The sequence below is a fragment of the Ictidomys tridecemlineatus genome, chromosome 1, assembly GCF_052094955.1.
Source record: "Ictidomys tridecemlineatus isolate mIctTri1 chromosome 1, mIctTri1.hap1, whole genome shotgun sequence".
Lineage (NCBI taxonomy): Eukaryota > Metazoa > Chordata > Mammalia > Rodentia > Sciuridae > Ictidomys > Ictidomys tridecemlineatus.
In genome coordinates, this window is record NC_135477.1 from 99,146,402 (window position 1) to 99,171,210 (window position 24,809).

General features: G+C 34.6%; 1 protein-coding gene across 8 annotated transcripts in view; it reads left to right on the forward strand.

Annotated features, from left to right (window-relative positions):
• Adgrv1 (adhesion G protein-coupled receptor V1) overlaps nt 1-24,809 on the forward strand; it is a 545,344-nt gene that overhangs the window by 35,958 nt on the left and 484,577 nt on the right. For all 8 annotated transcript variants that reach the window (XM_078044879.1, XM_078044892.1, XM_078044896.1 and 5 more), the window contains exons 2-11: nt 1,714-1,898; nt 4,136-4,285; nt 5,613-5,708; nt 7,802-7,906; nt 10,097-10,210; nt 11,083-11,648; nt 12,009-12,279; nt 12,874-13,203; nt 20,530-20,706; nt 22,942-23,165. In XM_078044879.1, coding sequence (XP_077901005.1) covers nt 1,714-1,898; nt 4,136-4,285; nt 5,613-5,708; nt 7,802-7,906; nt 10,097-10,210; nt 11,083-11,648; nt 12,009-12,279; nt 12,874-13,203; nt 20,530-20,706; nt 22,942-23,165 — 2,218 coding nt within the window. The remainder of the gene's footprint in view (nt 1-1,713; nt 1,899-4,135; nt 4,286-5,612; nt 5,709-7,801; nt 7,907-10,096; nt 10,211-11,082; nt 11,649-12,008; nt 12,280-12,873; nt 13,204-20,529; nt 20,707-22,941; nt 23,166-24,809) is intronic.

Below are 24,809 nucleotides of genomic sequence, written 5' to 3' on the forward strand. Positions count from 1 at the left end.
AAATTTTGATCACAATTCTCAGTTGTTTGTGATTCCCTGTTCTTCTGCTATAATTTCATGTAAACCTCAGATGTCTTCTTAATTCTATCAAGTTCTATTATACCTCCTATGCCAGGCTTTGAGAATTTTCTTTCAAAATCACAGTAGACTAAAGTCAATCTTTCTCTTTTACACCCAAGGCCTATCCTTTCCATCATTCTAAGACATTTATTTCCTATACCTGTCATAAGTGGGATATGAAATCATTCTGGCTTTGGAATCAAGATTTTCCCTCCTTGACTTTGGTTTAGCTCAGAGCTGCTCCTACCTATAACAAACATGGGAAAGCATTTCTCACTTACGCTTTGCTTTTTTCCCTTCCTTTTCTCCTATTTTTTCCTCTATTTTCTTTCCACTAAGGTTCCTGGATTAGAAATCAGGAAAGAATGGTGAAGTCAACTGTTGAAAAAGATCTGTTTTAGTTCTTTAACCTAATGACAGGTTTGCTTGGAGAGAAGGAACAACTGTAAAAACATGTCCCAGTCCCCCAGAATCTCTGTCCCTGTTGGCCTATGTCCTTTTCTTGGACTCCATATGCACTCTGAATCTCTGTCTATGGAGGTTGCCACTGGGAGCCTGTGAGACATCACTAAGCCATCATACCCTGCATCCCTTGAATATATTTCACTGAGCAAATTGCATCTAAACCCTAGAATATATCAAGAATTTGTGTATTTGGTGATTCCTAAATAAAAAGCCATGTGTGGCCAGATAGAAATACCACATGTGTGAGCATTTTATTACCTCTTGGGCATGATAAAGATCAATGGGAGGCATTTTGGCTCATAGCATACATAAAGCAACGCTCCTTTAAAATGCATGGACTCGTTATGTTCGAGTGACTGATCACATAGATCCATTGGAATCTTAATGATCCGTGAGATAAATTGCTCACATTTTAGAGGTACATCTACATTACAAAACAGCATTTCTTTCAATAGGCCACTGCGGTGTTGTGCTTTTGAAAACAGAGCTGAAAGTAGGAACAATATTGATGACTCATAAATGCATATATTGTAGTAAGAGGAAAGCAATAGGAGTTATGGAAAAGAAGGAAATAGACACTTTACCAAATTTGCTTATTTAAAGCAATGTGGATTTTTCTAAGAAGTAGTATTGACATTTTAATTAATAAAATGGAATTTAAGTCTTGGAAATTTAGGTCTTCTTTGAAGGATTAACAGTTCCTAGCAATGACTAAATTAAAAAGAATTCAAGATAAATTAACAAACAAGTAGACATCAACCAAGAAATCATTTTATATATAGGTAAAACTTCAGCTTCAACTGTGTTAGTGTTGGCTGGTATTTTCCAGTTTTATCTGAAGAAAGATGGACTTTAATTAATTTTCTGCCCCTGCTTAGGTTTTTCTGAGACTAAATTGTGCCAATAAGTTTTGTAAGAAATTAAAGTAAATAAAGTTTACCTTATAAATACCATAATGGCATAGAAAAAAAATTGATTACAAATAGTAAAAGGAGAACCGTAAGAAGAGAGTGAAATTTTTAACTTACTCCAGCATCAAAAGTTCAAGTTGGATGGCTTAATGTTTGATGTATTTATATCTTAGTTGTCGATGAACTCTTCATTATATGTTTTTATCTATAGATACAAAATATAATGATAATATATTAGCTATGTTATGTGACTAATCTTTTTTCTTTATTCCTATAGGGATGCCCTCTGCATCTTCATTAGTAAACCTTCTTTCAGCTTTATTCATCTCTTTTGTATTTGGAGAAACAGAAATAAGGTTTGCTGGGCAAACAGAATTTGTTGTTAATGAAACAAGTACTACAGTTATTCGTCTTGTCATTGAAAGGATAGGAGAGCCAGCAAATGTTACTGCAATTGTATCGGTGAGAAATTATTATAGTTCTATTCTTATTGAAATAGATATGAAATCTCTAGTTGTAATGAAATAATTTTTTTCTGTGAGTTTTTTTTTTTGGAGGGAGGGTTATGCTTTTTTAATTTAGAGCTTTATACTTATACAGAGTAGTTGGGTTCATCCTGACAAACTTGCACATGCATGAAATTTAATTTCAGTTTGTGATTCCTCACTTTTCCTTTCCTTTTTCTCCCCCATCTTCCCTCCCCTTACTATGAGATTTTGAGTACTAGTCTATTTATGATAAATGATTTGCAGATAATACTATTCTACTCATGTCTCTTATAGGCTCATAGAGTGCTCCAGTGTAGCCATGTGCATTTGACAATAGCATTTTCAAGATAAAGACGGATGATTTTAAAGTGTTTGTGTCTTTATTTTAAAACAAGAGCATTTTATTTTGTATAATTTGAATCCTAGCATCCTTGCTTAGACATATTGTCTATTGCAGGATGGCTTAGAGAAAATACATGAAACATGTAAATGAGAATGGTTACAATTAAAAAACACCAAATTCTGTCAGAGATTTCTTCTTGAGGGGGTAACTAAGTTTATTAGTTTAAATAAAGTTTATTAGAATTTGTTAAAGTCTTGATCTGCCTCTGCACAGTTCAATTTTTGGATGGATTGTGTATGTCATGTGTATATGTGTTTAATCAAAAAGTAATGTCATAGAACCATTAAGGGTATTGGTATATAAAAGGCACAAAGTACTAGAAAATTTTGTTTGCAAAGGCAAATTTTTAAACAGTAGGTTAAACTGTCATATTATGAAACATTGCAAAAACAGAAGAAGAAAAACTACTGATGAAATCTACTCAATGTTGTAATTTTGTACATTGCTTTTAGTTTTCACTTATACATGACATATATGTATATACTTACTGAGTTTATTCTTAGTTCAAGTACACATGATATTTGATAATCTTTTAAATATAATCTTGATAGTAACCTAATAATTATCAGGTTGTTCCTTTATTTTCACTTTTCTTTTCTTTTAACCTCACAGGGAGCTTTCCCGTCATTGCTCCCAATCTTTCTTCCTTTTTCTTTTTTTTTAATAGTTGTCGATGGACAGCATGCCTTTATTTTATTTATTTATTTTATGTGGTGCTGAGGATTGAGCCCAGTGCCTCACATATACTAGGCAAACACTCTACCACTGTGCCCCAGCCCCAGCCCTATTTTCACTTTTCTTGACAGTGTCATTGCATTCTGATCATTCCTTAATTGTTTTTCATTGAGGTTGCTTCTAGGTTTCCCTGATATGAATATTTCTCCATATTGTGAATTATTAACTGATTTTCATAGGTTGGATAACTGTATTTTTTTGCCACTGGCTCTTGATAACACTGATACCATGTCATTTTTCTCTAGTAAGATTTGAGCACAAGTTTTACAATATCCCTTGACAACTATTTTGATTTATCAAGTATTTAAAACTTACTTTATTTTTATAAATTAGAACTAGAAATTGACTACAATTTTTCTATACACGTTCTTCATTTTTATTTTTATGAGGTCATATTTTTTTCTCATTTTATTTCCTCTTTGATGAAAGAAATCTCATTGGGTTTGGTAATGAATTGCTCTTTTATAATTTTGTAATTATTATTCCCCTAGAATCTTATTAGTAATGCTGATTTTATAGAATTTAAGATCTTAAAAATTTAAGGAAAATTTGTAGGGACCAAGAAATTTCAGATTGGATCTTTATTGGAGCTGCTGTGGATAATATAAATTCAACTCCAGGCTGCAAGTTTTGAAAACAACAGTTTCTTTGAAACTGATTGGGAAAAGAACTGAATTCCCTGCAGTTTTTGGCAGTCCACTTCCATCTCTTTGTGAATTTTACGTACAATTCCACTTCTTATTAGGTTTGGTATAGCCCACTTCAGGTCAATCTAGAGGCAGAGAAAAAAAAATTCACAGCATTACTTTCCTATGTAATTGTTAATTTTCTATGTAGTTATTTCTTTTTCTTCCACAACACAAAGAAATTTTTTTTAAAATATAGAATCGTTTATTATTATTATCTTTTTTCTGAAGATTTTTTACTAGTTTTTAAATATTTATGTTTCATAGTTTTGTTCTTCCTACTATAAATGTCAGCACCATTTGATTTATGCTTTGTCTCTTGACAAAGCATCAGTTTTGCTTGTCCTAACTGTTAAGTATGAATGACTTATGTTTTGCATTTCATAGCTGTATGGAGAAGACACTGGTGATTTTTTTGACACATATGCTGCAGCTTTTATACCTGCGGGGGAAACAAATAGAACAGTGTACATAGCAGTATGTGATGATGATTTACCGGAGCCTGATGAAACTTTTATTTTTCACTTAACATTGCAGGTAAGTCATTCTTTCCCTTTTAACCTTAAGCTCATAAAAATCTTGCAACACTTAAAAATCTATTTATCTAGAGGTAAGATGACCAGGTGGTAGAGGTTCTCATAGAAGCCAGGACCACAGTGTCTCTGGCAATCCCTTATTTTGGTTACTCCTCAGACAAAATGTTTAGAAGATCCTCCAGCTAGTGTCTGGATCCATTCAGCTTATTGAGGCATTGCCTTGACAGATGCTCCAGCAACCTCATTTTCCCTTTTACCCTTTTCTTTTTTTCCTCCCCAACTATCAGATGAATAAAGAATGAGCATGACTTGTGAGTTCAAAAGAGAAGAATACAAAAAGCAAGCATGGAAGTCCTTTTGCCTTAGAATAAATTCAGAGTACCCTGGGGGGGGGACTTGAATAGCTTAAGATTTAATTGAAATTTATGACTTGATCTGTTGGGTTGAGGCAGTGACTGCTAACTTCAATCAGTCTAGTTAATTTTTTTCTGAGAATTTTTAAAGAATAATTTTAGAGTTATTAGTCTATTAGTTAGTTATTAGTTTTAGAGTCATTGTTTCAGAGTTGTGAAAATGACACTTGAAATAGGTGTGTTTTGCTTTTGTGAGTCATTCTTTCTTTCGTATTCTTTTATGTTGCCATTGAATATCAATAGAAATGTTTCAGAAAACTCTAGTTTTATAAGAAAAAATGCTTCAATATTTTATCTTTATTTTTAAATTATTTTTTATTATTTGGTACTGAAGATTGAATTCAGAGGTTCTTAACCACTGAACCACATCCCTAGCTTTTTTTATTTTGAGACAAGTTCTTACTAGGTTGCTTTGTGCCTTGCTAAGATGATCGGGCTGGCTTTGAATTTGCAGTCCTCCTGACTCAGCCTCCTGAGCTGCTGGGATTACAGGCATGAGCCACCTTTTACCTTATTTTGGCTTTATGATTTATATAACAATTAATTCTTAAGTTTCAGCCCCTTATATAGTGTAAGAAAACAAATCATGTTTAAATAGAATTTCATATTGCGTAGTTAATTCCACTATATTAGTGAATGGCTTTATAGTAATTTATAACAATTTGTAATATAACATTACTAGGCAGTGATTACTTTAATTAGACTATTGTTAATAGTGATTAATAGTTTTTAAAAAGTTTTTGAAAATGATCTCATTTGGGACCTTTTTACCAGGTTGTCTTTATTCAAATATGTTTTCTTAATTTACTTATTAAAAGTATATTTGTATTTTTATTCATATTCTACATAATTAATTAGAGACAAATTCTACTGAATGATTTAATTTATTATTCTACTCTTGGACGTTTATTTTAGAAACCTTTATCGAATGTGAAGCTTGGGTGGCCAAGAACTGTTACTGTGACAATATTATCAAATGACAATGCATTTGGAATTATTTCATTCAATATGGTATGTTATAATTTGATGATTCTAATGGTTGCTAGGTAGTAGTTTTTCATGATATTAGATAACATCATCCTATCCTTTGATATTTGAATAAAACTCAGCATTACCTCTGTCTCTATCCCACATTCTGTAGACCTTGCATTTGTTCTACCTGAGATATTTGTGAACTGAGAAGGTTTCTAGCATCATGCTCACCACTTATAATGTCTTTCTGCATATCTTTCTACTTGTCTCATTTGTTACCTCTGTTGGCTGCTCTCTAACTCGTATGTATACCCAGGTACCTTTTGCTCCAATTCCACTTAAAGAAAGCATTGTCGACTGAAAGAATACTGATAAAACCCTCAGCAACCTTAAAACTGAATAGTAGACATTACAGATCTTCAAAATTCTATAGTCAATTCCTGCCCCAAAAATTTCCTGTTAATTCATGATGTAGACTAAAGATCCATCTCATTTCCCTCAGTTTTTCTCTGCAGTGTATTTTCTTCCCCCAATACCAAATTCCTGAGTTTATGGACAATCCCATGTTCAGAGGGTTTTATTTTTAGAAACAAGCACAAAAGACAGGTCTGTCCTTGAGACAATTTTTTTCTAGCACTTCAAATAAAACGGGATTTTATCTCCAGTACAATTGTATTTAGCTGCTAAGTTTTAGGCTCCAACAACCTTCCTGAGAGTGTTTTTGAGTTCTGTTGCTTAGCATCATTAATAAAATAAGATTAAAATACGATCCCAGACTCTTATTCATTTTCCAATCTAGATCACTACTACAAATGGTAGCATTATGTCCTTTTCTTAGTTTCTTATCTTTGAAACAGGTGGGTTATATAGATAAATATGATCTTTAGAGTTGCCTTATCTTCATTAGAAAAAATATTAGAGTAACCTAATTTAGTAGATATTTGGTAACTTGCATTAATAACATTCATTGAATTACTCATTTTAGTTTGAATTAAAGGAAATTATTATGGAGCAGGCTTCGTTAATTGCTTAATTTCTCTCTATTGCTTTCTCTCCAGGACATTCCCTCCAAGTAATCACCCCAATCTCATACTAATTAGTTTAAATGTTGTTTCCATTCCCCCCCCTTCCTTTCCTTTCTTTTTTTTTTTTTTTGCATTATATCCATTAGTTTCTACAAATCGATCCTAATCTCTGAGATTGGTTCCAGGTCTTTGACTGGTGGGGTCTCAGTGCTGCCAGGCAGCTTCTGACAGGCTCCAACTGAGTCCCATGCTCTTCAAATTAAACAAAGTAACTTTTAAGCTCAGCATAGGAGCTCGATAGGCTGACTTCAGTTTCCAGCCTTGATGATGATTATATTGATAATAAACATGATACAGATGATGGTGACAATAGCCAACATTTATTGATCCCTTAGCATGTGTCAGGAACAAGGATAAGTGCTTAAAATACATTATCTCAGTGAAATCTCATCACAACCGTTTGGCACAGGTATTCCTAGCCCCTTTAATGAATAGGGATATGGAAACTTGGTGCCACTGTGAGAAGTGGCCACTGCTGCCATATCAAGCGTGGGTTCTTGGTGCATCCTCCTTCCTCCTCATCTTCCTTGAGTTTCAGCCAACCAAGCTGACATCTTTCAACATTCGAAGTTCTTACACTTTCTGTTCTTGTAGTGATCATGTCCTGAAAGTCACTGGGGGTTGTCTGGTTTTCAATCACAAATTGACCAATGATAAGGCAAGGAGTACGGTACAGGGGTGCTTCTAAGGAGTTACTATCTTGGTGTGGAGGTTTAACTCACTTCTGTGACCTGGGCTCTGTGAGCATTTTAACTTACCATCTTTCAACTATAGAACCTTTGATTCTTTAGCAGAACAGACAACTGGTAGAACCAGGTGAAGAACCTACATCTTTGTTTGGCTAATTTTATGTTCCCTTTACATATTATTTTGAATTTTTTAAACATTTTTATTAGCCACAATTAATTGATGCTGGGAATGTTATAGTCACAAGAATACACAATGTGAATTGATTTGCCTGTGCAAAGTTAGCATTTCTAAAGTAATAGTTTTAACCATTGCTTTCTTGTTTGATTAATGTGGGATTGTCTTTGCTTGTCCCAATAGCCTTCATCAATCACAGTGAGTGAACCCAGGGGCAGAAATGAGTCTGTGCCTTTTATTCTCATTAGGGAAAAGGGGACCTATGGAATGGTCACTGTGACTTTTGAGGTAAGTTTACTTTGGAACACTTTCAGTGAAAATACTTTAAAGTCCATACCAGATGACTATAATTTTCAAAATTAAGGTCCTTTGTAAAATAAACCCATCACTTAAAAAAAAGGTAAATACTTTTGCTATTTATACATTTCATGGTTAATATAAATACTTTCCTTGCTGCATATATATATAATGTAAACATTATATATATTATATATATAATGTTTACATGAATAAAATGTATAAATAAAATATATATAATGTTTACATGAATAAAATGTATCACTTTAAATATGGAGTTATAGATCACAAACAAGAATAATGTTATTTCTGTAAATTTCATAGAATCTTATATATATATATGTGTATATATATATATATATATATATATATATATATATAATTTTAGTTGTTGATGGACCTTAATTTAATTTATTTATTTATTTATGGTGTTGAAAATTGAACCCAGTGCCTCACACATACTAGGCAAGTGCTCTACCACTGAGCCACAACCCTAGCACTCATAGATTTTTTTATGATGAACATTTTCAAGTACAGATTTTATAAACAGCCGTGGATTACTGAATTTTGTAGAAAAATTATTTTGTATCTAGTTTCCCCCGATTTTTTCTCAAGACACTTAATGGATGGTATTAATAACAGATGCCTTGACCATGGAGGATCATGGGTGCTACAAGATGTGGCATGAAAAAGATAAGCAGAGGATGAGATGCATTTCTTAAGTGCTAGCTATAACCATTGTTTACTGCTTAATGACCATCCTCTCACCACACTGCTCTTCTATGAGGTTTACATTTAAATTTTCAGCTCATTTTTGTGTTTTATCACATATAAAATATGATCAAATATGCTTTTTTCAAAACTTATAGTACCAATTGCTACCTTAATTATTAATATAAATACAGAAGATACTTGGATTGATAGAACACAAGTCTATTGTAACATAGAAAGGTTTTATTTATACTGAAGTATGGCTACATTAGAAGGTAGTCATATTAGTTACATAAGAATGTAAAATAAGTAAGACAATGTGAAAAACATCATAAACACCAACTAAATATATAGTATCGCTGCAAGTTCTACATGGGAAACCTTAAGCGATTTTTCATGTTCTTAGGAATATGCATTTAGAGAATAATTTCAAAAAACTATTTCTAATAAAAAATATGGGAAAAATTAGAAAATAATTGGCCATGGAAAAGATATGTACTCTAAGTTATGGTATTTTCAGCTTATCTATGTATGTCTAAAGTTATTTTATTGGATCATAACCTTTTGTTTTGTTTAAATAATTACAGGTAATATTTGTGGAACAATTTTATATTTCCATATGCTATTCTAAGTACCTTACACAGATTATCACTGCATCTAAAAGCAGCCCTCCCCAGCACTCGGTCTCCTTCAGATTTTCATGTTCTTCTTCATAGTATTTGTCTGCATCTAACACACGTCTATTTGTTCACCATTTGTTCTCTCCCATTATCTGTCCACACGCTTTGTCTACTATTGTATCCTCAAAATATCAGGCATAGAGTACTCAATAAATACTTTATTAAATGAATGATTTTATTACATCTTCATATCCAGCCTGTGAAACGGAAATTTTTATGTCCATGTTAAAGATGAGGAAAATGCTGCACAAGGTTATTAAATAATTTTCCCTAAGTCACACTGCCAGTGGTGGGACGTTTCCTTCCATTTCTTAAGGGAATTTATAATCGTGAATACCCTTCTGCCCGAGAAGAAATATTTATAGAGTTCTCCCACAAGGTTTAATAGAGTGGTTTAAAAAAAGATCTTAGAAACCACATAATTTAATATACTAGAGTGAAGGTGTATAATTACATTGCAGACCCTGATTGTTCTTCAGAAGGGCAGACATACATAGATTTGTATAGTTCTTTTTTTTTAAAACATCAGAAATTTATTAGTTGCTCAAAACATTACATTGATCTTGACATATCCTTTATCATACATTTGTTTCAAATGGGGTATGAATTCTTATTATTCCCACGTGTACAGATTGCAGGATCACATTAATTATATATCCATGTTTATACATACTGCCATAGATTTGTATAATTCTTGATAAGCATCTTTAAATTTCAGATTTTTGTTAACTGACATCTAATCTAATGAAATATTTTGTGTTTTTTGATGGCATTGTCTAATTCTTTGCAGGTAGAGGGTGGCCCAAATCCCCCTGAAGAAGATTTGAGTCCAGTTAGAGGAAATATCACCTTTCCCCCGGGGAGAGCAACAGTAATTTATAACTTGACAGTACTTGATGATGAGGTGGGCAATTTTAAAAATTCAGAGGAGACAAGGACTCTTGTCTGTGTAATAAGAGTGATAAGAGAGCCTATGCCAAGTGTTAATTTGTGTTCAGTATTTGAAATTATTTAAGAATACAATATAAGAATGTAAGTCTTTTGTAAAGTTTGTGTATTGTGTTTGTGATAGCTTTTTCATTGCTATGACAAAATACCTAAGAGAAAAATCTCAAAAGAGAAAAGATTTCTTTTGGGTCATGGTTTCAGAGGTTTCAGAGGTTTCAGTCACTGTTGACTGGCTCCATTGCTGCACACCTGTGGTGAGGCAGAGCATCATGGTGGAAAGGGTATGGGAGAAACAAAGCTGCTTACCTTGTGGCAGCCAGAGAGCAGACAGAGAGAAGTTGGGGGTGGGGCGGGGAAGGTCTGGGGACAAGATACATTCCCCAACACATGCCCCCTGAGGCCTGACTCCCTTTACATAGGTTCTACCTTCTTCTGTTTCTTCCACTCCTGATAGCCCATTTAGCTGTGACTCCAAGGGATTAATCCATTGATGAGGTCAGAGCCTTCACAGTCACTTTCCAAAAGCCTCATCTCTGAACACTGCTGCACTGGGGCCCAAGATTTTACAGATCTAACCCATAATAGCAGCCAATCATACTTAAGTATGAACTCTTTACCAATTGCCTTATTAACTTTTCCATTCCTATATGAAACAGGCTATTTACCTTTGGAAAATAGTTTAATAAATGGAGACTATTTGCTCCCTTCAGTTACAGACTTTTTAAAAATTTCTGATTGATTGTATTGAAACAGTGACTTTTTATACTTGGGTTTCTTTGCTGATGTTTTGACTATTGATGTTTTGCTACTGTAATGTTCCTTTTCCAGGTACCAGAAAATGATGAAATATTTTTTATTTACATGACAAGTTTAGAAGGAGGAGCTGAGATTAACACATCTAGGAATTCAGTTGAGATTATCATCAAGAAAAATGATGCTCCCGTGAGATTCATTCAGAGTGTTTACTTGGTGCCTGAGGAAGACCATGTACTCATAATTCCAGTGGTTTGTGGAAAAGATAACAATGGAAATCTGATTGGATCTGATGAATATGAAGTTTCAATCAGATATACAATTAAAACTGGGAATTCAACAGCACATGCCCAGCAAAATTTAGACTTCATTGATCTTCAGCCAAACACAACTATTGTTTTCCCACCTTTAATTCATGAATTCCACTTGAAATTCCAAATAGTTGATGACACCATACCAGAGATTGCTGAATCATTTCATATTATGTTGCTAAAGGACACCTTACAGGGAGATGCCGTGCTTGTAGGCCCTTCTATTGTTCAGGTTACCATTAAGCCAAATGACAAACCTTATGGAGTCCTCTCATTCAACAGCATCTTGTTTGAAAGGCCAGTTATAATTGATGAAGATACAGTGTCAAGGTATGATTTACTTTAAATTTATTGCAACAATTATATTAATGTATTTTTATAAGATTTAATTTTTTGAGGTGTTGGATACAACATTGAATTGTTGGGTATGAGTCGTTTTCTCTGCATGGCTTCACTGTTTCCTTTGTATTTTGAATATGATTTAACTATGCAAATGAACTCATATTATGGTCATCTCCCAGGATACTTCCACATATCTACTCCTTCATTTCTTAGGTATACAGGGTTAATTATTGTTTGTGACGGACTCTGCTTTTGCCACTACAGTATATAAGGGCCAACTTGATGTTGGGAGAACCTATCTAAGGGAAATTGTATGATGTGACAATATATTCCTTTTTAAAATTCTAGATTTGAAGAAATTACAGTGGTTAGGAATGGCGGGACCCACGGGAATGTTTCTGTGAACTGGGTGTTGACACGCAACAGCAGTGATCCCTCACCGGTGACAGCAGATATCAGACCAAGTTCTGGGGTTCTCCATTTTTCACAAGGGCAGATGTTGGCCTCAATTCCTTTTACCATTGTTAATGATGATCTCCCAGAAGAGGCTGAAGCTTTTCTACTTAAAATTCTGCCTCATACAGTACAAGGAGGTGCTGAAGTGAGCGAACCAGCAGAGGTAAAGCTCTTCTTATGCTTTACTCTTGCCAGTATTTCTAGGATGCTGAAGAGCCATGGAATTTGATCAGACAAATCAAATTTCTATTTAGTTCGGTGTGACAGGAAGAACTACGGATATATGATTCCCTACCTGTTTATCAACATTTTCTCTTTCGAATAAAAAATTCACTTTTTTTTTTTCCAGTGCTGGAAAACTGAGGGCCTTGGGTATGTTAGTCTAGTGCTGTACCACTCAACTATTCCTCTAACCCTAGAATTTTTAAAAATTTATAATTTAGGAAAGTTTTCAAATATTTTTTGGTTTACCTTTTACTCTCTTACATGTAAGAATGAGTCATTTTAGACATGATATATAAGTAAATATTAAAAATTAGAGTAGCCTAGGGGCTGGGGTTGTAGCTCAGTGGTTGAGCGCACTGGGTTTGATCCTCAGCCACCACCTATAAATAAATAAATAAATAAAATAAAGATATTGTGTCCATATGCAACCAAAATATAAATTTAAAAAATTAGAGTAACCTAGATTATTTAGATTTTGATCATCTCAGATGTGAGTTTTCTATACTTTAATATTTTATTTCTTTATTTGCAGCTTTTGTTTTACATTCAGGATAGTGATGATGTCTATGGCTTAATAACATTTTTTCCTATGGAAAATCAGAAGATTGAAAGCAGTCCAGGTGAAAGACATTTATCCTTGAGTTTTACGAGACTTGGAGGAACTAAAGGAGATGTGAGGATGCTTTATTCTGCACGTTACATTCCTGCTGCAGTTGTGGACCCCCTGCAAGTGAAGAATGGCATCTTAAATACATCCAGGAAAAACAGTCTCATTTTTCCAGAACATAAAACTCAAGTTACTACACAGTTACCAATAAGAAATGATGCCTTCCTTCAAAATGGGGCCCACTTCATAGTACAGGTACTTTAATGATAAAAAAGCAACCAATTTTGCTTAAACTGTGAGTGTACTTACCTTTGTGAGTGTAGTCAACAGTTATTTTGCTCTCAATTTATAGTTTAGATTTTACTTGTTATTTAAAGGTATTTAGGGAGCCCCTGGAGAAATGGTGCCTGTTCCTTAGGTATACACAGTTAAATAAGCAAGGACTCTACAAAAATGAATATTAGGCAATGTTAAATGTATACCAGATATGAAACGCAAATTTTAGACTGCACTGGATGACATAATAGATCAACTTAACAGGCTGTTGCAGCAGAGGGTAGAAGAGAGACATTAACAATTCTTTTGAGTTGATATGGGAAAATGTAACGTAAGAGTTGGGTTTTGGAATAAATACGTTTTCATAGTGAATATTATAGGAGAGGCATTCCAGAGATTAAAAAAAGCAATATGATAAAAATTGCTTTTAAATAACATGCCTCTGATTTATTTATTATTTGTAAATAGAATCTCTGGACTTTTCATTATTTAATTAAAGGGAATAAGGGCCCTGAAATATATCCTTCCATCTTTGCTCTCTTATTTATGACCTTCTATTAACCAACACATTGTTTTCCTCAAGCTTTAGCAGAGCTGCACTCAGTGATGTTATGTTTTTCATGCATTTGATATTGGGTGGTTTTGAAAATTAGCCATAAAGTCTACTTATCAAGTTTTGATTATATAAATAAATTTAATACAGAATCAAGTAATATGAATGGATCAATAAAATTAAAATCTTATGTCATCATACATTTTGTCACCTGAAATATGTTAAATGAATTTATTATATTCCATTAATTTCTTTGAATCATGCTTCATTTAAATTTATTTCATAGTTTTGCTTAGACTTTATTTTATAATTTATTATTATTGACTCTTCTGGGATTTTTAATCATCCCCTTTCTATATAAGGGCCAACTTGATGTTGGGAGAGCCTATCTAATGTTGAACCTTGAGTTTAGATATTCTAACTTCTTACTTCTTTCATATACATCTCAGGAATTTTTTATTGAACTCCTGAATTTTCTTGATTTTCTTTCTTTTTCTTCATGGATTATATTATAGTTTTGTGGTAATATATCTCTCCTCAAATACATGTGCAGAAAGGGTATAGGCAAGGGAAAGTTTCTCAGTTGCTGAGCAACTGAAAATGTGAAATTTCTTTACATTGATAGTTTGGCTTAGTAGACATTTCTAAAATGAAATAATTTCCTGTTCAGCACTAGGAAGTTATTCTCTTTAATTTCCAGAGTTATTGATGTGAAGGGAAGAAAATTATTTGCCTTTTAGGTAACTTGCTTGTGATCTCTGAGGGCACACTGTGACTTACCCTAGGTGTCCTGAATTACACATATGCGTCTCCCACCTTGCTCAGCACTCGGCTGGGCAGCCTCTTTCATTCTGAAGACTGTGTCTTTCTTAGCTGATTCTCCACTCATGCTTGTGTTCTGTGAATTTCATGAGAACTCTGGCCAAGAGGCTTCCTGGTTGGACTGGGGTGGAGATGTATGATTGGTCAGTCTGTAGGGGAGGCTTACTTGTGATGTGCCTACTCTAATGTTACTAGTGGTGGGAGATCTTAATCTTCATCTTTATGATTATTTTGTGTCTCCTCCAAGTTGGAAAATTTTGGTATTGTGCATGCTTTTATCTATGGGGAGAACCCACTCTCTGGAGGACCCTTAGATTTCTTTTGGATTGATGGGTAAATAGCACACAGCTTTTGTTATGGGTATGTTGTGTCCCCCAAACACTTATTATAGGAATGTTCAGAGATGAAATGATTAGATTATGAGAACTGAAACCTCATTAGTGGATAATCCATTTGATGGATTAATAATTTGAATGGACTACTGGGTGGTAACTGCTGGCAGTTGGGGTATGGCTGGAAGGCCTAGGTCACCAGTGGTGTGCCCCTTTGGGATTGCATCTTGCCTTGGCTCCTCACTTTCTTTCTACTTCCTTGGATGCCATGTGCTGAATAGCTTTCCTCCACCATGCCCTTCTGCCTTGCTATTCTGCCTTACCTCCAGCCCAATACAATGAAGTTGACTGTCCATGGACTGAGACCTCTGGAACCCTGAACCCAGAGGAGTAAACTTTTCCTTCTATGTTATTCTTGTCAGTTATTTTGGTAACAGTGATGTAAAGCTGACTAACACAGTTTTGTTCACAATTGTGTCCCTTTCTTCCTTGGCTTGTTGTATGCTCTTGCGAGATGAGTGGTCAGATGTCAGGGATCTGGGTCTGTGAAGTGGAGTAGACCAGGCCTAGAACCAGATCTTGTTTAGCAAGAAGTTTAAACAATTATAATCTGCCACCAGGACACTTAGATGTGTATTTAGAAATTTAAGAGAAACAACTTTAAGTTTAGCACTATACAAAAAACATGCCATAACTTGTTTGGTTTTTAAAGTTGATTCTGTTAAATGGGAATGTATACTAATTTCCTGAGTTCACACTCAAGGTAGCTTGTCCAACATTTTTGAGAGTCTCTGGGGTATATCTTGTTGAAAGTAGTTTCAAAGTTTAACGGTTATTGTCCTTTCTGATGTCAGAGCTCTCATTTGTCCTCTGCTCTGTATTCAGAGCATTCTTATTAGTATTCATCTAAGATTTTTGTCCATGATATCTCAGTGTTCAATTCTCCCTTCTATTGGATTCTGATCTCACATAGGCTACAACTCATAGGAAAACAAATTATTAAACAAATGGAGTGACACAAATATATCACACTTTGTTTTCAAAGACCCCCGGGTGTCCTGGTAATTCTAGAGGAGTTGCAATCATATGAAGTAATTGATGATGTAGAAATGTTGTTCTGGAGTAATAGAGAATATTTCTGTTTTTTTTAAGAGAGAGAGAGAGAGAGAAGAGAGAGAGAGAGAGAGAGAGAGAGAGAGAGAGAGAGAGAGAGAGAGAGAGAGTGTTTTTAATATTTATTTTTTAGTTTTTGGCGGATACAACATCTTTGTATGTGGTGCTGAGGATCGAACCTGGGCCGCATGCATGCCAGGCCAGTGTGCTACCACTTGAGCCACATCCCCAGCCCTGAGAATATTTCTGTTTCCATTCTAGTGTTCTAGTTTCTTTTCTAATAATACCTTGCAAACAGTTTGGATAGAAACTTTTACATCTATGCTAATGCCAGCAAGTTTTATTTTTTTTATTTTTATTTTTACCAGCAAGTTTTAGATAGTAAACGTAATCTTTGGAAATATTTAATAGTTATTTCAAAGTAGCTGCAGTGTATTCCTATCTTAACAAATCTTCATTAAGAACCTTCTCAGGGTCAAACATTATCCTAGTTATTTCACTTCAGCATTCTATAAAAATATGACAGAATTTATTTTTGAGGACACTTGAAAGCTGAGAAAAAACTTGAAGAAGGATGTGAAATCTGATTTTTGATGATATTGGATCAGAAAATCGTTTGTACCATTAATTTCAGACTCTTGTTTTTTATGTATCTCTATTCAGTCAAAAAACAAAGCCTTGCAGTGCAGACAGTTAATGGAATGCTTGTTTGGGGGGGGTGGAAGGCAACATTAGTCACTGACACAATTCCTTGAGGTTAGCATGGTTGTTGGCTCTGGAAAGCTAGTTGGAGTAAGAAGGTTGTGTAGTTTGCAGCACACACAATGGATGAACAACGCCAGGGTAGAAAGCATCAGACTGGGTGGAAAACTGAGGGAATTGAAGCAAGGAGAGCAAGACATGCACTCATCCTCCTCTAACTATTCTCAGCCAAACACATTAGTCTGAGATGCAACTCTTGGCAGAAGTGGGGACACTATTGTGCTGTCCTAGTATCAAACCATCTGAAAGCAAAGAACTTTATGAATGAATGGAGCAATTTTGATTTAGCAGACGCTTAGGGAACCCAGACACAAAAGGTTTATAGACTAGGAAATAAGCCATGCTGATGTACCATTTCAAAATTAGCATTTCCTTTTTTTATTTTTTAAAAAATAAATGACAGCAGAATGCATTACAATTTTTATTATACTTAAACTGCACAATTTTTCATATCTCTGGTTGTATACAAAGTATGTTGACACCAATTCATGTCTTCGTACATGTACTTTGAATAATAATGTCTATCACATTCCACCGTCCTTGCCAATCCCCTGCCCCCTCCCTTTCCCTCCACCCCTCTGCCCTATCTAGAATGTGGCATATATACACAATGCAATTTTACTCAGCAATAAAAGAGAATAAAATCATAGCATTTTCAGGTAAATGGATGGTGTTGGAGAAGATGATGCTAAGTGAAGTTAGTCAATCCCCAAAAAACAAATGCCGAATGTTTTCTCTGATATAAGGAGGCTGACTCATGGTGGGGTAGGGAGGGGGAGTATGGGAGGAATGGATGAATTCTAACATTTCCTTTTGTTCAGTTCATTTAATAAACTTCTGTTGTTATTTCTTTGTTCACCAACATCAAATGTTATATATATATATATATATATATATACACACACACATATATATACATATGTACATATACATACACACACACATAAAATTTCTCTAGAAAGAATGTCAGTTGTGAAGTTTCAGCTACATATTTACCTTTGCATTTATTTATTTTGCAAAGTAAAAGCAACATTCTAAGAACCATTTTATTTGGATTAGTCTGCCTAGCAACACTTGACAAAGTTGGTCAGTCTAACTTTTTTTTTTCTTTTACTCAAATGAATACTTACCAAAAAAATGGAATTTTTCATGTCTTTCTCTATATATGATTTTCAAAGCAAATGCGAGAGATTTAAAAAAGACATTTGCTTTGCCCTTTAAAATTATTGATCAAAAAGTATGAAAGTATGTTGGAAATCAGTACCACTCTTTTCCACTTATGGAAATCAACTTAATTTCTATTGGTGGTTACTTAGTGGCATTATTTGAACATTACAAAGCCTGACAAAGAGTGGGAGATATATGATGTTTTGTTAAACTTAAAATTGCATTTTAACTTAAAATCCCTATGGCTTTTGTAGTCTGTAATGTTTCTATATTCCTATGCCCCCTCAAATGAACACTGTGTGTATCGATAAGTTGTATTTTGAAAAAACATAATGTGTAAGGTGTTGACGTTTGTTATGTATTAGTATTCCAACAGAGATCAGTTTGGTGGAGGCATGAATTAAATAAAAATCTACTGTGAAGGTACTGTGGTTATGGATCTAGGTCATGTATTGAGGAAAATGCTGGGAAGCATACAGACCCTCAGAGAGTTCTACAGGTGTGTTAGGAAGTAAAAAGCCTGGAGCACAGAAGATGATGATGATAAAGAAGCAGCATGTTTGTAATTAAGTTCTAAGCTTACTGAGGGTAGCAGTAGAATTTCAGGAAGATGCAGCATGAAGAGGACTGGAAAATCTAGTATATCTTCTTGGAAGGGGAGGGAAATTCAGCTGAATTTTAAGAATGAGTGCTTCTTAGATATGTGAGATGAGGAAGGGAGGGCATTCTAGATGAGAACATGGAGAAAAGTTACTCTCATGACATCTTCATTAATTACAGGGACATTGTATGTTATACATGCATTATATTATTTACACATAAAGACACACACATATCAAGTTACAATTGGAGTTACAAATCATATTCTGATACTGGATTTGATTTTCCAGAGAAGGGAAGTGGGTGACTGGAAGTGTGGGTCAGTGGAACAGAGGCAGGAGATGTTGACAGTTAACTGGCATTTGGCTTTAAAAGTCAAGGTAGTTGGATATGGATGATGATGAGGAAAAGCAGATGGGGTTTCTGGTGATGGTAGTGGTGAGGGATCATGGAACAGAGGTAGTGATTTCTATTTGGACATTCTGTAAAGTGTGTGCATGACATTTCTGTGATACCCAGCAGCAAATGGTTATGATGATTTGGAGTTTGAGGGAAAGGTCCAAAGAATATTCATGAGATTGCAAATATACAAAGAACTCAAAAAATTAAACAATAAGATAACAAATAACCCACTCAACAAATGGGCCAAGGACCTGAACAGACACTTTACAGAGGAGGACATACAATCAATCAACAAGTACATGAAAAAATGCTCACCATCTCTAGCAGTCAGAGAAATGCAAATCAAAACCACCCTAAGATACCATCTCACTCCAGTAAGATTGGCAGCCATCATGAAGTCAAACAACAACAAGTGCTGGCGAGGATGTGGGGAAAAGGGTACACTTGTACACTGCTGGTGGGACTGCAAATTGGTGCAGCCAATTTGGAAAGCAGTATGGAGATACCTGGGAAAGCTGGGAATGGATCCACCATTTGACCCAGCTATTGCCCTCCTCGGACTATTCCCTGAGGATCTTAAAAGAGCGTACTATAGGGATACTGCCACATCAATGATCATAGCAGCACAGTTCACAATAGCTAGACTGTGGAACCAACCTAGATGCCCTTTAATAGATGAATGGATTAAAAAAATGTGGCATCTATACACAATGGAGTACTACTCAGCACTAAAAATGACAAAATTATAGAATTTGCAGGGAAATGGATGGCATTAGAGCAGATTATGCTAAGGGAAGCTAGCCAATCCTTAAAAAACAAATGCCAAATGTCTTCTTTGATATAAAGAGAGCAACGAAGAACAGAACAGGGAAGAAGAGCATGAGGAAAAGATTAACATTAAACAAAGACGAGTGGGGGGAGAGAAAGGGAGAGAGAAGGGAAAGCATATGGAAATGGTAGGAGACCCTCAATGTTACACAAAATTACATAGAAGAGGTTGTGAGGGGAAAGGGGGTGGGAAACAAGGGAGAGAATTGAATAACAGCAGATGAGGTAGAGAGGGAAGATGGGTGGGAAGGGGAGGGGGGATAGTAGGGGATAGGAAAGGTAGCAGAATACAACAGTCACTAATATGCCATTATGTAAAAATGTGAGTGTGTAACCGATGTGATTCTGCAATTGGTATTTGGGGTAAAAATGGGAGTTCATAACCCAATTGAATCAATGTATGAAAGATGATATATCATGAGCTTTATAATGTTTTGAACAACCAATTAAAAAAATAAAAAAATAAAGCTAATGAAAAAGAAAAAAAGAAATGATAAGATTAAGGGTTTAGGAAGAACCGTGTAAATATTAATAACAGGGGGATAGAAAAATCTCAAGCAGCCAGTGCAGGAGATTGATTGAAAAGGGATAGAAGGAAGAGAATGAAGTTCCCTGGTGTTTGGTGATCTTCACCCCTTTGTACTTTATTACCCACTACTATTAATGGTCTTTCTTAATTTTGAAAGTTTCTATCTTATATGCTCTTATTGTTTTTGTTTATTTTAGTTGGAGAGTGTGATGTTGGTGAACATAAAACCCCCAATCCCACCTATAAGTCCTAGATTTGGGGAAATCCGAAATATTTCTTTACTGGTTACTCCAGCCATTGCTAATGGAGAAATTGGCTTCATTAGTAATTTTCCAATCATTTTGCATGAACCAGAAGATTCTGCTGCTGAGGTGGTAAGTGGGCTCTTTCTTATTGGTGGGGTCTAATGTGTTTGAGGTAATTTATAGAATATTTTTTTAAAATTAGTGTTAGCATATTGAGTTAATAGATCTTGAAAATGAAATAGATCTTCATTCCTTTGATAGACAACTTGACATAAGTAACTGATAAGTTACATAAGTAACTGATAGTGTGTGATTTCTCATTAACTGGAATTATTTGCTCCTGGTTAGACTAGTATATTTAGATTTGATTGCTTTCAGATAGAGCCATGATATTTGACGTAATCATAGCTGAGTGTAAATCTGCTTTTTAATGGCCAAGTTGCCCTTTTCCATCACTGAGCATGCCACTTGCTTGCCTTGGGTAAGGCTGAAGTGGCAGCCTTGGGTCCTGTGTTTGATACTGGAGATGATGATGGTAAAGTTGTGAAATCTGAAACTTAGGGATTTTTAATTCCATGTGTATATGTAAATTTTCACACACACACACACACACACACACACACACACACACACACACACACACACAAAGCATATTCACATACAGAGCACCTCTTCACCATCCCTAGTTGAATTTTTTCAAGCCTCCAGCAATCTCAGGGCAGCTCTGTCCTGTGCTGCCATTCCCAGAGCTATTATCTGTCTAAGATCCTAAACGCCCCCCCACCACACACACTTAAATTTGATTTTAATTGGGTTAAGGTTAAGATCAGGAATGAGGAAAGTTGTTTTTGTTATCAAAATCTCATGTCAAAATGTGGTGACATTTCCTTTGTTTATACATTAGATGCTCTAAATGGCCAGAGAGCTTCAGTTTTCAAGATGGTTTGATTTTCCATATTTTAAAAACATACTGTTTACTTCTAAAAAGTAAAAAGCATTTAGTTTATTCTTAAAGAGTGAAATTGCTTTTGTTTGTCTATTTTATAAAGCTGTAAACTTCCCATTTCAACGTTTTTCCACTGAGAGAAGTCAGTTTTGGGCTCTGGGAACTGCATTCTTACCCTCTTAGGAGACAGCAGAAGTAGCAGTTTCCCTTTTGCTGTGCCCTGTATACAACCCCAGCAATACTCACTCCCTCAGGTGATACAGGAGCCAGCCCTGGTACCTTTTTTGCTTTCCTCAGAACCCAGCTGTGCTCACTAGCTTTGGGTTTTGACCATTGCTAGTCAAAATAGTAGAATGGTTAGTGGTGAAGGTATTTTTTTCCCCCTAAGATGAGATATATTAAAAGGCAAGAAAAAACTATAATAGCTCTCTTAGGAGTGTAAAAAGAATAGCATAGTTACCATGGAGTATTAATTCTTTGAAAAGGCTTCATCATGATCTGCAGTGAATCTTATTATATGTTTAAAATGTAATGCATTTGAACAAAATAGAATTTGTTTTAGAATTATTATAATAGCATTCAATTATGTAGCTTCTACTAGTGTTCTAGATTGCTTAAATGATATCTCTGCTTTACCAAAAGCTTGCAAAAATTGAGACTCATTAGCTTCATTTAAAATGAGGAAATCGAGATCATAAACCTTGCCCCAAATAAAAAGGAGTCGTGATATTTTTATGGTATTTATTGTATTGGTTAGAAACATTTTATTTTGTTTTGTTCCCTATTACTTTAAGATGCATTTTACACAACATAGTTCCCCAGTTTTTTTTCTTTTCTTTTCTTTTTTTTTGTATCAGGGATTAAGTGCAGGGATGCTTAAGCACTGAGCCAATCCCCAGCCCTTTTTATATTTTATTTAGAGACAGGGTTGCTTAGGGCCTTGCTAGGTTGCTGAGGCTGGCTTTGAACTCATGGTCCTCCTGCCTAAGCCTTGGGAGCCACTGGGATTGCAGGTGTGTGCCACTGTGCCCAAGTAAATTTCCTTGTTTTAATCACAAAAGTTTATTTTTCTGTTTATATTTTGATATTCATAAAACCTCTGATGAAAATTTATTCTTCAGCAAGACTGTTCTATGTTTGTCATGATTCTTCAGCTTTTAAAATATTTGTCTTTTCATTTAAATAAATACCAGGTCAGATACATTTTTGGGCAGGGGCAATTTTCCAGATAAATTTGATTAGCAAAATTGAAGAAAATCCCCCCAAATTATTATCATGCTTAAAAAGAAGACTTCTTCAATTATTTTTAATGTCACTAATACACATTCACCTAATAATACATGCATCTGCAGACTTGATTTGATTTGTGAGCATATATTATAGCAGAAATTGTTGTTTTGTTTTTTTTCCTAAATAAGATATTCATTCCCTTGCATCGGGATGGAACTGATGGCCAGGCCACCGTCTATTGGAGTTTGAAGCCCTCTGGCTTTAATTCAGAAGCAGTGACCATGGATGATATAGGTCCCTTTAATGGTTCTGTTGTATTTTTATCTGGGCAAAGTGACACAACAATCAACATTACTGTCAAGGGTGATGACATACCGGAAATGAATGAAACTGTAACACTTTCTCTAGACAGGTAATAACCCATTGAGATAACTTTTTTCTCTTCATGAAGAAAAAAAAATCAAGTGAATTGCATTATGTTGGCCTTTAGTCTGTTACTTTTTTATAGCTTCTGGTTAGACTATGGATATATTTTAGTGAACTTTTACTCTGCTATTTGTTGTGAGGAAGAATTATGTAGAGAATGTCTGGGAAGTAGTATATGAAATTTGAAGTAAGCCAATATATTGCTATTTAAAAAAAAAAGAATAGACTACAACATCTCTAAAATGTTAGGTTAAGCAGATAACTCTGGTGGCTTCCTTTCCAACAGGGAAGTGGGGTATAGCTTTTTTGAGTGAGTAAAAGAAAACATTAATCTTCATTCTTTTTTACATGGAATCTAAAAGTTAAGACTTATTTTCTAGAGAATTAAAAATTACACAAATTTAAGAGGTAATTTTCCAGTCATTATCATAAGTTACTTAGCATTTCTCAGGGGGCACTTTATATTAAGAAAATATTACAAAAAAAATCTAAGAATTTTTCTTTTAGTTATTTAGAAAATCTTTTCTAAAATTGAAAAGATACAGTGTTTAATTGATGTTAATGATTTTTAACGATCAAAACTAAGTTTCTCTTCTATAAGTCTCTTTATATCAATGAGATAGATTATAGAAAGTTACCATGGCTTGAGGACATTGTACAATTCGTATTTAGAAACACTAAAATTCATAGGTAAATTTGAGACATTTTGTATGATATTCTTCAGGAATAAAGAAGTAAAAAACTACTTTGCATAATCCTTTGATTTTTTTTCAATTTTATTATCAAGACCATGTAGATTTTTCTTTGAAGATGTTTTGTCTAAACACATTTTACCTACCTGATAAGTATTTTTTAAAAGTTTTTTGTGAAAGAAAAACAAATCTGTGGAATGGCCACTGTTCATTTTGTTTGCTTTCAGAACCACAAAAAGTAAAACAACAAAAAAACCCGAGAAAGCAAAACCCAAACACACACACACACACACACACACACACACACACACACACTGTTTTAGTCAGCTTTTTCACTGCTATGACTAAAATACCCAAATAGAACAATTTTAGAGGAGGAAAAGTTTGATTGGAGGCTCACAGTTTCTGAGGTCTCAATTCAGAGACAGCAGGCTCCATTCCTAGGGGCTCAAGGTGAAGCAGAACCTCATGTCGGAAGAGAGTAGTGGAGGGAAGTGGCTCAGGCGATGATCAGCAAGCAGAGAGAGAGTTCACTCTCCATATTTAAAATATATACCCCATAGCCTTGCCCCCAATGAATTTCTTCCTCCAGCCACACCCTACCTGCTTCTAGTTACTACTCAGTTAATCCTATCAGGGATTAATTTGCTGATTATGTTAAGGCTATAACCCAATCATGTCTCCTCCAAACCTTCTTGCATTGTTTCACATGTGAGGTTTTGGGGGGACATGTCACATATAAACCATAATACACACATACACACTGAGTTTAAGTGAACACACACATATACTGAATCTAAATAATACAGGCTTAATATATTTTTTTATATTAAGTATTAAAAGATATTTCATGATGAAAAAAAGTCAGTGAAATATGAGAAAATACAGGACTTTGTTCATGTATCCCCCTTTTTCTATAAATTAGGTTTAAGCATGTA